The sequence below is a fragment of the Symphalangus syndactylus genome, chromosome 19, assembly GCF_028878055.3.
Source record: "Symphalangus syndactylus isolate Jambi chromosome 19, NHGRI_mSymSyn1-v2.1_pri, whole genome shotgun sequence".
In the NCBI taxonomy this organism is placed as follows: domain Eukaryota; kingdom Metazoa; phylum Chordata; class Mammalia; order Primates; family Hylobatidae; genus Symphalangus; species Symphalangus syndactylus.
In genome coordinates, this window is record NC_072434.2 from 50,425,136 (window position 1) to 50,438,503 (window position 13,368).

General features: G+C 45.9%; 1 protein-coding gene across 2 annotated transcripts in view; it reads left to right on the forward strand.

Annotated features, from left to right (window-relative positions):
* Positions 1–13,368, forward strand: part of KANK4 (KN motif and ankyrin repeat domains 4) — an 86,274-nt gene that overhangs the window by 26,030 nt on the left and 46,876 nt on the right. For both annotated transcript variants that reach the window (XM_055235428.2, XM_063613338.1), the window contains exon 2: positions 13,205–13,291. In XM_055235428.2, coding sequence (XP_055091403.1) covers positions 13,276–13,291 — 16 coding nt within the window. In that variant the 5' untranslated portion in view covers positions 13,205–13,275. The remainder of the gene's footprint in view (positions 1–13,204; positions 13,292–13,368) is intronic.

Sequence of the window (13,368 nt, forward strand, 5' to 3'; positions counted from 1 at the left end):
TATTAAGGGATATGAAGTAGCCAAACATCACTCCACCATCTCCCCATAATTGCTTGCTGTAAATTCCAGTTTCAATCTTGGGGAGGTGGGTCTTCTGAGAAGGAAATAACCAAGCATAGGAAGGGTGTTCACAAAGTGCTGGGTAGCTGAAAAAAAGCACACAACAAATGTCTTCTGCACTAATAACAAAACGCCCTTCCTGAGAATTGGAATTCCAGCTCTTAGCCTGGGTGCATACACAGGAGTTTTGCTGTATTGTTTAGTGATGGATGGTGGTCACCCTTCTTTACAGAATAGAAAATGAATATTCTCAGTAAACTCTTCTAACACACTAATTTTTGTTTATTAATGCCAAGGTTTATTAACCCTCAATAACTCACATACTATGTTCCTAGTTCCTTATAAAAATGAATTCCCATGTAATACACTTGCTTGTAAGAATTGAAGAGAATATATTTATTTGGGATGCATTTTTTATTCTTTTAGAAACCCTTAGTTTCTATCACTGGGCCAGGGACTCTGCTTTGAGAATTATAGATTTAAAGAATTGAGGCCGGGCATGGTGGCTCACACCTGTAATCCCAGCACTTTGGGAAGCCGAGGCCGGTAGATCATCTGAGATCAGGAGTTCGAGACCAGCCTGGCCAACATGCCAAAACCCCATCTCTACTAAAAATACAAAAAAAAAAATTAGCGGGGTGTGGTGGCGCATGCCTGTAATCCCAGCTACTCAGGAGGCTGAGGCAGGAGAATCGCTTGAACTTGGGAGGCAGAGGTTGTAGTGAGCCGAGATTGTGCCATTGTACTCCAGCCTGGGCAACAGAGTGACACTCTGTCTCACACACACACACACAAAAAGATTGAGACACTTAATGGCAGGGGCATTTCTGGGGCCCTATTAAGAGATCTCTGGGAACTGTGAAAGACCCAGAAGAAGAAGGCTTGATTCTTGCCGTCAGGGAGCTTTCAGTCCAGCAAGAAGCATTAGGCAATTATCCAGTGACAAAAGTGGATGGCAGGACAAGATAGGGACCATGAGACGAGTTAGTTAACTTGCCCAAGATCTCAATATATAGGAAAAGCAGCGTTTGAACCCGTGTCTGTTGGATTCCAAAGCTGATTTTTGCCACTACCCTGTCCAGCAGGCTGACAAATCAGTGATCAGCTGACTTCCTTGTGTAGAAGAGGTGATCCAAAACATGTCCAGATATATCAAACTGGGATTTCTGAAGCCTTTCAGCGTTCACCTCCCATTAAAGTAGAGATTTGTCATTCTCAATTGGAGGAAGGCTTTTATAGTTAGAAATTGGATTCCTAATCCCATGTGGCCTCACATGGATTAAAGAGTAGTTATTTACTATAGGATTTCAGAAAATAGAGAATTCTACCCAAATAGGCTCTCCAGATGGCTTCCTGGGGGAGGTGGAGTCTGGTGAGAGGAATGGGTAGGATTTGAACAATAGGTAATATGGGGAAATAGTGGTCCTTGAAGGAGAGGCTTAGAGTGCAGTTCTCATTGAGAACTTGCCATACCTCCTGTGTGTTGACATGTTTCTCGGGTCATGGTTATTAAGGAAGAAAACACAGAACGGGCCCTTGTATGGACTCTGTTACCAAGGTACTGTATGATACTGAAAACAGGGTTAGATTAGGTGACCTGAAAAAATCCCTTTTCGCTCTTGTGAACCTTGAAAACATCATGTTAAGTGAAAGAAGCCAGTCACAAAAGATCACAGTGTTGTATGATTCCATTTATAGGCAATGTCCACAATCGGCAAATCTGTACAGACAGAAAGTAAATTCATGGTTTCCTGGGGTTGGGAGGGAATGGGGAGTGGACTGGAGGGAATAGGGAATAACTGCTAATGAGTAGGGCATTTCTTTTTGGGGTGGCGAAATGTTCTGAAAATAGAGGGTGATCTTTTCAACAAATGGTGCTGGGAAAACTGAATATTCACATATAAAAAAATAAAGTTGTCTGGATATGGTAGCTCACGCCTATAATTCCAGCACTTTGGGAGGCCAAGGTGGGTGGATCATTTGAGGTCAGGAGTTCCAGACCAGCCTGACCAACACAGTGAAACCCCATCTCTACTAAAAATACAAGACTAGCCAGGCGTGGTGGTGCACACCTGTAATCCCAGCTACTTGGGAGGCTAAGGCAGGAGAATCACTTGATCCTGGGAGGTGGAGGTTGCAGTGAGCCGAGATGACGCCATTGCACTCCAGCCTAGGTGACAGGGAGAGACTCTGTCTCAACAATCAAAAAAAAAATTAGGTGGACATGGTGGTATGCACCTGTAGTGCTAACTACTCAGAAGGCTGAGGTGAGAGGATTGCGGAGCCCAGGAGTTCGAGCCTGTGGTGAGCTATGATTGCACCACTGCACTCCAGCCTGGGCAACAGAGTGAGACCCTATCTAAAAAAATTAATTAATTCATTAAATTATACAAAAGAATGAAGCTGGAAGCTTATCTTATACCATATACAAGATTATTGCAAAATATATCAAGAAGAAATTTTTTGCAAATCATGTATCTGATAAGAGGTTAATATCCTGAATGTGTGAAGAACTTGTACAACACAACAACAACAAACAAACAAGCCAATTCAAAAATGCGTAAAGAGCCGGGCGCGGTGGCTCACGCTTGTAATCCCAGCACTTTGGGAGGCCGAGGCGGGCGGATCACGAGGTCAGGAGATCGAGACCACGGTGAAACCCCGTCTGTACTAAAAATACAAAAAAATTAGCCGGGCGTGGTGGCGGGCGCCTGGAGTCCCAGCTACTCGGAGAGGCTGAGGCAGGAGAATGGCGTGAACCCGGGAGGCGGAGCTTGCAGTGAGCCGAGATTGCGCCACTGCACTCCAGCCTGGGCGACAGAGCGAGACTCCGTCTCAAAAAAAAAAAAAAAAAGGCGTAAAGAACTTGAATGGACATTTCTCCAAAGAAGATATACAAAAGCCAAAAAGCACATGAAAAAGATAGTCAACACAATTAGTCATTAGGGAAATGCACATCAAAACCACAGTGAGATACCAATTCATACCTACTACACCTACTAGGATGGCTATAATTTAAAGCAAACAAACATAAACCAGGTGTTGGTGGGACCATAGAGAGATTGGAATGGCCAGGTGTGGTGGCTCGTGCCTGTAATCCCAGCACTCTGGGAAGCCGAGGCAGGCGGATCATGAAGTCAGGAGATCAAGACCATCCTGGCTAACACGGTGAAACCCCGTCTCTACTAAAAATACAAAAAAAAAAAAAAAATTAGCCAGGCATGGTGGCAGGTGCCTGTAGTCCCAGCTATTTGGGAGATTGAGGCAGGAGAATGGCGTGGACCCAGGAGGCGGAGCTTGCAGTGAGCCGAGATCGCGCCACTGCACTCCAGCCTGGGCGACAGAGTGAGACTCCATCTCAAAAAAAAAAAAAAGTCCTTTCCATCCCTGACAGTCTCTGATCCATCCACCCATCCATCCATCTATTTATTTATTTGATTCAACACATTTTTATTGAGTTCCCATCATGCTAAGTGTTAAAAATGGGGTGAGAAAGAAAACAAACATGATCCTTGCCCTTTCCTTGCTTCACATTGTGGGTTTTAAAAAGTGATCCTAGCCAAATGTATTGAGTGTTTATTATATCCTGGGCACCAGCACAAGCACTTTGCATACCTTATCCCCTGCGGTCTTCACACGGTGTACTGAGCTGTGCTCTTCTTGAATAAGGACATTTGCTCAGGGTCACGCAGCCAGGATTTGAACCTGGCCTGTCCCACCTCAAAGCCCATGCAGCTGAGATCCAGCCACCTGGAAATGGGGTCTTCCCTGGAGACCTGAGTGACGACCGTCTGTCAGGCTGGCTACTGTGGTAGCATTGAAGGGAGAATTAAACAGGAGGTGGCATGACCCTCTCTAGGGAGGGGTTTGGAAAATAAGGTGCAAGTCAATGGACGTTTGTATAGCCATTTATAGTAATCATTACAAAGCAGGTAAAACTATACTTTTAAAAATGGTTATATAATAGAATTTTGAATACAAAATTGGATTTATAATTGAATTTATAATTGAATTTCTACTATTATATTAAAAATAACGAATGTATTTACTCATTGAACAGGACTACATACCGGACTCTGTTCTAAGTGGTTTGCATGTATTGTCATCCTATTTAATCTTTCTGACAGCTCCGTGACTTACAGGAAATACTACTAGTCTTATTTCACATGCAAAGCAACTGAGGCACAGGGAGGTTCAGTCATGTGACCAAGATTATATAGTCAGTCATTGGCAGAGCTGGGATTTCAGCTACTACTTGACTTGGAGCCCAGGCTACAAGTCCACTATAGAACTTGCCCTTCAGTTATGTTAAATATGCAAAATAGGTGATCATGAAAATTGCTGTAGTCAGGTGGCAGAATTATGTTGACTTCCCATCTCTTTCCCCCCAAATAATTTATTTTTTATTTTCCAAGAATACATCATAATAGTTATGATTCCTAGACCACCAAGGAAAGAAATCACACGTGACTATGACCTTTTTTTGTTTTCTTCTCTCTTCACCATTGTATTTTGCTGTATTTGATTTTGAATTCCCCTATGCACATGCACAAACTGGACAGTGCCATTGGACACGCAGGCAGTGTACTGGGAGATAGTCGTGGTGTGCTCGGAGGCATTGCCACGGCCTGAAGTTCCTCTCTTGGCTGCAGCTGCCCCCACTCTGCTGCAATCTTTTGGGGAGGGTGAGTCCCCTCCTCATCAACACTGACGCTCTTTGAAAAAAACGTTTTTCTAACTCGTAAGAGAGTCTGCTGTACCATGGTTAAGAGCAGCATATTAGCATCAGAAAAACATGGATTCGAATCTTGGCTCGGATGGTCTCAATACCTGGGCAAGTGCTTTAGGCCTCTGCTTTGACTTTGGACGATAGAAGTAACAGTACGCAGGGGTGTCCAAGGGAGAGAATGCAGTCACGGGTTCTTAATTTCTGTTTCTGGTTAGGCCAGTAAAGACCTTTCCTCATCCCTCTTTTCCACCTATCACTAGAGACAGAAACTAAAACCCATGGCTTCAGGTGCTAAAAGCCTAAAACAAAACAAAACAGAACAACAACCACAAAATAAGGCGGGTTGGACAAGCTTGGCAGAGTTTTTTTGGGAATAGAATGCTGTTTGGATTGGACCAGAGCACCCGGCTCATTGTAGGGTATGGCATGTCAAGATTTATCTGATATCTTTTTTATTAATTTGTGAGGTTATACATTTCTCAAATATTAACCATTTGTATTTCTTCTTTGATGAATTGCCTGCTCATGCTGCTTCCTCATTTGGCAATTGGCAGTTTGATTTTACGGTATGTTTAAGTCAAGGACCAAGAGCATTTTGGAAGCATCTAAATGAAAAAAGAGATGCGGAATGGGGGTCTTTTTCCGTGCAAGTCTAATGCCTTTTTTCCCTCCAAGGAGCATTTTTCATTGGTTAGTGCAGCCTCCTCTCTCCCTACAACTGGCCTGGCTTCTTCTCTCAGAAAATTACATCTGCTTTGTAGAGTCAATCTTTAGAATAGCTGATTTCCCTCCTGGATGGCTGCACCCACAGGTCTCACATGCATAATATCTTTCTCTGCCTATTTAGTTGCATTCTGTGGGAATGACTGTGGCTGTGACCAGTCTGCTCAGAGAGGCCCTATTTGAGTGTGTGAATACCTAACAAGCGTGCCCTTCTCAGCCCTGTGCAGTCATACAGGCTTCCAAAGCGCTGACCTTTCTGAGTAAAGTGCAAAAGCCTAAGGGATTGCTTAGATAAAAGGCGCATTCTTCAGATAGCTGAACCTCTTTTCCCCTCTGGCCTGGCGCCCATCTTGCTGGACTTGGACAGTTCATCTTTTTTTCCATCATGGGGCAGAAGGGACCTGGGCCATAGAAGTTGAGCATTTCTAAATTGCAAAAGGAGCCAAATCTCCCTCCAGTCCCGTGATTCTGGTCAGGAAAGTTCTTGTGGATAAACGTGTTTGGTTCAGGAGATGGTCCGTGTGGCTTGGTGGGAGCATGAAGCTGGCTGCTGGTCTTAAGACATACGTCTGAGTAAGGCATAGGGGTAGGGGATGCTGGTATCCCAGACATGGCAAAACCATGGGGAGAATTCCCCCCGAAAAGCACAGACTCCTCTAGAGAAAGTGGCTGTGGCTTCTCATGGGTCCCATTCCCAAGGTATCTCATTGTGTATATGCAAATATTCCAAAACCCAGAACAATTCGAAATCCAAAAAACCTCTTGTCTCAAGCATTTCGGATAAAAGATACTCAACCCATACCTTCCCTCATTCTGTAGTCTTTTAAAATCTGATAAGAGGCCTGGGGGCTGTGGGAATGGCAGAGCGCTCCCTTGACATGTAAGAAAGTGGCTGGAGAGGTCGCCTATGTTCAGAGCTGCAGGGATTGTAGATAAGTTCAGTTCACAAACTTTATGGAGCATTTAGCCTGTGATGCTGTCCAGGAGACAGATACAGAAGCAGCAATTAGAATATGATGCCACACACTGCAGTAGCAAGCAGACAGGGACAGTCGCAGCTGGAAGGATGGTCGCTGCACTTGGAGATGTCTGAGTGGAGGAACTGGACAGGCAGAGAAAGTGAACAGCATTCCAGGTAGAATGTGGGGTCTTGCAGGCAAGGCATGGCTCTGGAGGAAAACCTCTCACCTATTTGTCCTGGATAAGGAAGAATTTATCCCGGGAGAGGGAAAGACAGTGCTTATCTTGCTCACATAGATAGACCAGAGGGGAAGGGCGGGTGGCTGGAAAGGCATCGGAGCTGGTAACATGGAGGGCTTTTCTTCCGTCTGCATCTTAGAGGAATGCTGTGTGCCTCCAGCTGTTCTCTAGCCAGTTTAGAAAGGACAGTCGATGATCATTTGAAGTGTATCAGAGAAGCAGTTTGCTCCACGGTATATTTTTTCTATACCCTTAGAGTTCAAGGTATACTTTGGATTCTTTTTTATTCTGATGATTGGTCTGCGTACTCAGTTAACTGGAAAAATACTTTTACCAGTTGAGAAAAGTGATGTTGGTATTCCATAGACTTGCCTACCACCACGTCATCCTGTGTACTCTGCAAAGTCTCCTAACCTCCATCTTGAGCAAGAGTCTCTAGAATCTTCCAAGAAAAGTAAGGAAATTGATCCAGGGCAATGGGAAGAACACAGAACTTTACCCCAGGACACTCTGCTCTTGGATGACCCAAGAGAAACCACTTAGATTGCCTCTCATTTTCTTCACCTTTACAATGGAGAGATTCATCCCTGGTCTGGCTGCCTCAAGCATTGATGCAAGGATAAATGGGACACAGGACGGAAAGTGCTTTGCAAGTGTACCAGGCTCGATGCAGGCAGTGTTTCAGGGTGACACTCCTTGCCAGCATCAATTTCAGCATGGGTTAGACAGGAACCTGCTCTGGTCTTGGAAGGCACATCCAGACAGTCAGTGTCAGTGAAGGTCAGGGCTGCATTTGATGTGTCTTACTGTGAGGCTTCATTTCCCAGCACAGCCTCACTTGGTTAGAGGACCAGGAGGTGAAGGAACAAGGTCCCTCTAATCCTTTTACTGAGTCTGCATAAAGGAACCCAGACGCTTTCCTGGCCCCTCCTGGACCATCCCTGCTCCTTCAGGTCCGGGAGCAGCACAGGGTTTGGAGAGTGTGGAGTCTGGTGCCAGCACCTCACACCTGTCTCTGCTCCTAAGAACTGCGGCACTTTGGGCTGTAGGAAGACCCTCCACTGTGCTTGCCCCAGACACTCTGAAACCTTGCTCCTCTGACAGCTGCTTGCTCCCTGGCTCCTGCACCCCACCTCTCAGAGTCTCTGGTCTGCGCTGCAGTTAGAAACCCTGCCTGGAGCTGGATCCACGGTACAGTAATTTGGTCGTCACAGCAGGTACTTCCTTGCTTTTTCATTCCTGCCAGAATTGGGTGTGTTTTGGTGCTCTAGGGCAGCAGATTGGTAGAGCAGCAGGAATAAGGAGCTGCCAGTCCAGCCCCAGGAATTTACTGGTCATTGTTTCTGTCTTGGCTCTGCCCCGACAGACTTCCGTTTGTTTAATGATCAGAGGCTTCATGTGGTCCTGGGGCCCCAGGAGGGGGTAGGGAAGGATGTTTCTAAAGCAGAGCCAGGAAGAAAGTGATGCACTACTGAAGGGTTTCAACTCTAAGGAGGCTACGTCCTCATTAGGAACTAATTCATTAATGAGCCACATCAGCTGCAGGGAGGAAGAAGCTCATAATTAATTATAGCTGCTCAGATGAGCTGCCAGATTTGGAGGAGTCAAGAAGGAAGATTGTGTGTTGTTTGGATGTCTTTAGCTGTGTTCCTCGGAAGCGATGGCAGCTCTGGGAACTAACTTTCTAGTTGAAGGATTTGAGCATTCTTCCTCTTTCTGCAAGATCCAGTCTTAGCTTATTGAGCAGTGAATTCCTTTCTGACCCCACTCACCTATTCCCGGGAGCAAAAAGGAAGTCAGTATTTGCTTTTCCAGCAAGGTCAGGGATCACCTGACCAAGTCCTTCAACAGCTGCGAAACAGACACGGCTGTGCTGAAGGCATGAGCTATCAGCTCTGGCCCTGCAGCCCAAACCTGGCTTTCAGGGAAGGAGACGAGTCCTCCCTGCTATGCAGCAGGAGGATGCAAGGGAAGGTAATGTGGGCACAGCGTTCCTCCCGACTGTTTTCTCTTCTCCGTGAAGCTCCAGATTCAGCTGCTGCAATGCAGGTGAAAATGACAGACACTTGCAAAAAACGTGGGAATGGAGTTAATGAGATTGTGTTAATGTGTCATTTATTGAGCAGGAGTTATCTCTTTGTTTCCCCGGTCCACAGGAGGTGAGCCTGCTGGAGAACTCAGTTCTTTCTCAGTGCTTCTCACCTCGCCTGGTGTCCCGGCTTCGGCCCTCTCAATGTTTAGAAGCAGCAGTCAGATGCCTCCTGCTTCTTGGCACAGGGAATATTTACACTTGAAAGGCTGGGGTCCTGGGATGGGGAAACAGGAAACTCTCATCATTTTGGCATGATCAGTCCGAGGTACAGGTGATTTTTTTTTTCTCTTTTGGAAAGAGTGCTTTGTCTTTGCAAGGGATCATGCAGGGATTGGCAGGGTTGTTGTTTGGTGAACTACCTTGCTAAATACTTGACTTTGTAAGGTTGAATTCTCCAAGAATTCTCGTGGCAATGAGGCTGAGACTTGAGCCAAGCTGTCTTTTCAAGGAAATCCAAGGTGCTATTTATTTTGGCATGCAGCCAGCTCTGGGATGAAATACCACATTTTTATTATTGCAGAATAAAAAGAGGTTTGAAGAGAACAAAACTACAGAACCAGGTTTGTTTCAAGACTAAGTAAGGGAAGGTCTCTTTATATCTGGATTTGAGGTTAGAAATGGCTTGAAAATGGCATCATAAAAGGAGTAAGTGTGGAGAGGAGAGGGTGCGGATAAATGCTGCAGGAGTTGGGCTTACCTGGGGAAACCCATGCTCCCGGGCACTGAGGGTGGATCCAGCTGGAATGGTCTCCAGTCTGGCCTGGTAGCTGCACGTGGACTGTCATCGCTGTCTGCCAAGTGACCACTTCTTTGCTGGATTTTTGAATGGTCAGCCTTGGTCCTCACCTCCTTACCGCCCCATAGGCTTGGAAAAGCACTGTGGAATGATGGAGTCACACAAGCTATCCTGCTCCTAACTAACTGGGGAACTTTGGATTGGCCACATGGACTCTTTGTGCCTTAGTTTCCTCATTTGTAACTTGGACATGTTCCTGTTTCCTGGGATTGCTTGTATGAGGATGAAATGAGAAATTCTACCCAGTAGCTGATTCCCAGTGGAAAGAGCTGTTTCCATGGGTTCCCTTTGAAGACAGACAATCTTGTTCCTTTTATTTTGTTCATCTAAGAACCATAGACTGAGTGTCTGCCATGAGTTAGACATGAGGAGTTGGGGGTGACACGGGAACAAGACTTGCAATAATTCTGACCTTCACAAGCTTACAGATTAGTAGGGGAGAAGAGCTAGAGAGAAAGCAAGCTATGCATGCCCAAAACATCTAGAATATGAGAATATGATGATAGAGAGAGGCTGGAACTCTGGATCCTCGACCCTGGCATAGGACAAAAACAAATGAAAAGTAACGTAATAATACCAGATATTTAAAGGTTCTGAACAGTGGGGATACAACTTAACAGAATGGGTAAGAAATGGCTTTATGGTCGGGTGCAGTGGCTCACTCCTGTAATCCTAGCACTTTGGGAGGCCAAGGTGGGCGGATCACCTGAAGTCAGGAGTTCAAGGCCAGCCTGGCCAACATAGTGAAACCCTATCTCTACTAAAAATACAAAAATTAGCTGGGCATGGTAGCGTGCGACTGTAATCCCAGCTACTCGGGAGGCTGAGGCAGGAGAATGGCTTGAACCCAGGAGGCGGAGATTGCAGTGAGCTGAGATCAAAAGAAATGGCTTTATGTCAAAGCTTTAAATGATCCAGAGAGTTGCAAAATTCCATTTTAAAGGGGAACTGTGTCCCATAAAGCTATTTTCATATTCTGTTTTATTGCAAACAAGGTAGCATGCATATGTTGATGTGGCAGTTATTTTTACCTAACCTAACCACATTGAGCATCTGCCCAATGGAAGGAAACTCCCTTAGCTAAGCTCCACGATGTCTGTTGTTAGGATGATGGAGGAAAGTGGAGAAGGCTGGGGGTGGGAGTTGGGGCTGGAAGTGGTGACTTGTGCACATGACAGATCCCTCCTTCCTTCCTGTATTATGAGCCCTTTAGAGTAAAAAGTTGCCGAGACCCCTCCTTTGAGAGTTGGGTGTCAGCTCCACTTAATTTCTGTAGCCTTGAAATGATTAATTTTAGTGAAATCCAAGTCTAAGAGAAATCTTCAAGGTCTCTACAGAGTTCTTTTTAATGAAATTTGACCTAATGTGTGCTGAATAATTCTTTAAAGTCATATGATCTGATACACGACGGGCTGAATTCCTAATTCTAACCAAACGCTAGGTGTGTGATTGAAAAGTCCCTGGGCTGATGATGAGAGTTTGTGTAGCCAAAAGTCCAGCTGTACCCAGGTGGCCCCCTCCTCTGCAGTAGGAGCTTCTCCAGCCTTGGAGAAGCAGAGCTCTCCTTTGGCCCGGGAGGCTTTACAAGAGAGCCGTTCTCCTCTAAGCCCAGAGGCTTTTTGTGTTTACTATGGGAGAGGCAGAGAAGCACCAGTCAGAAGCATTTTCCCTCACAAGGGGAACTAAAGATCAGTCATAGTGTCAGGGAACCGGGCTGACTTACAAGGTGGACAAAGGTTTACAAATCACTTTTGTTCCCAACTCAGGCTTGGAGTCGTCTAGACTTGAGGGCAAATCCTGCTGCAACACTTGCTTGTTATGTGACATGGATCAGCCCTGTCAACTCCCTCAGCCTCAGTCTCCCTCCCGTAAAAATGGGAATAATAAGAATCCTCTTTGGGTGATGGTGTAAAGACTGCATGAGATAATTCATGAATGTCAAATACTCCCAGCTCTGCCTGTTGCCTAGTAATGTTACAGGGGTGGGAGGGAGAGGGGAGCAGGAGCAGGAGAGGCTGCGATGGTGGAGATGAAGGGTCAAGCTTAGGGTTTGCCACCTCACTCTTTTCTTCTGCAGGTTTCACCTGCCACTGCCTCCTGCATGCCAGCATCGCCTGCTGCAGACTGCAGAGCTGGGGTGGTGAGAGAGGCAGTGGTGTTCTCTGCCTGGGAGCCTTCTCTTTGTAACAAGAGCAAGCCTGCCTCACCCCAGGTTAGAACCTTCCACACCTCTCCACCGTCTGCCTCCTTGGCGGCCACTCTCAGCCTCTGCAAGACCACCTACACTCTCAGCTCCCTTGTCCCTAACTTCTCTAGCTCTTTGTTTTCAACAAACCAGGATGTGCTGGTGCATTGCCTGCTGCCTCAGAGGTAAGCAAGGTATTCAGTGTGCCAATCCTTCTGCAAGGATTGTCTCCGCTTCTAGAAAACATGCCTGCCCTTTGGGGCTCCATCCACCTGAATAGGGCAAGGCCCCTCTGGCAGCTGCTTGGCAAACGGGCTGGAGGAGATGAGGCAGAAGCAGCACTCGCAGGAAGAAGTGATGCTAAACTTTCTGGTGGCAAACTTTGGCATTTCTATCTTATTCGACAGGCCTCATCTTTTCCAGCCCTCTTCTCTAGTTACTTCTTTGCCCCCTTTTTTCCGTCCTTGGTTTCTGGGGGGCCACCCATCATCCTTTTCTTTCACTCTCAGTTCCTCCCAATCCTTCCCTCATCACCGGTTCACTTTCCTGGTCTGGAGTTCATTGTCAAGCACACTGGAATTCCTAAAACAACCCTGCTTCCACTGCTGCCGTGTCACAGATAATTCATTATTCTGATGTATGTGGAGTTACAATCATAAAAAGCCAATTTCCTGGGTGATTTATTGTAATGGGGGGCAGGAGCTAGGATGTTTACCATTTGAAGAAAGAGTCCTGGAAATGGATTAAAACTTTGGGGATAATTTATGGTCAAACCTCAAGGCACACTAATTCAGAGCCAGGGCAATATTCTGCTTGAATAGTTACCCATGTCTTCGGGCCACCCAGGTTGAACTTCCCCTTGTTCTGCCCATGGTTAGAAATCACCTCTAAGTAGCAGCTCCCTGTCAGTACTTGCAATTGTGTCATCTCTGTCTTCTGTTTGATTGACATGTCACACATCATTTATAGGTACTCTGATCCCAGCTTTTTCGCAAAGTGGATTATAAGTCTCTTCCCAGGATGGAGATAGGTAGATTTCAACTCTTGAGATTATGGAAAGAGCCCTGTGCTGGTATCAGAAGCCTGGGTCTGATACTAGCACCTTCATGAATATTCTGAGACACCTTAGAGCAATTAACTCCTCAGCCTCAGTTTCCTCATCTGCCAAGCAAGACGGCTGGACCAGATACTTCCACTTCTTTTCATGTCAACTATTGCTAATATTCCATGAAGAAACACCCAGAATTGGGCTCTAGAAATGTGTACAGGTTTTTAATCTTCCTCCTTGGAGGGCTGTGAGCTCATGGGCACCCTGGGAGAAAGGCAGGCATGGGTGTTACTTTCTTTAGGGCTGTGTTTCCCCAATACTTATTCAAACTCCAGTGAGACTCACCACTTCTGTATCCTCCTTTCTTTCAGAACTCTCCAATACGTTTTACAGACTCATTGGATGAAGAGTGCCTGAGACACTGAGGGTCAGCGCTCCAAAGATGGAGAAGACAGATGGTAGGCAAGCTGCTTTGTAGGGCCTGGTTTAAGATAATCACTTGGGCTGGCAAAGAATTGTTGCCACAAATCCTGGA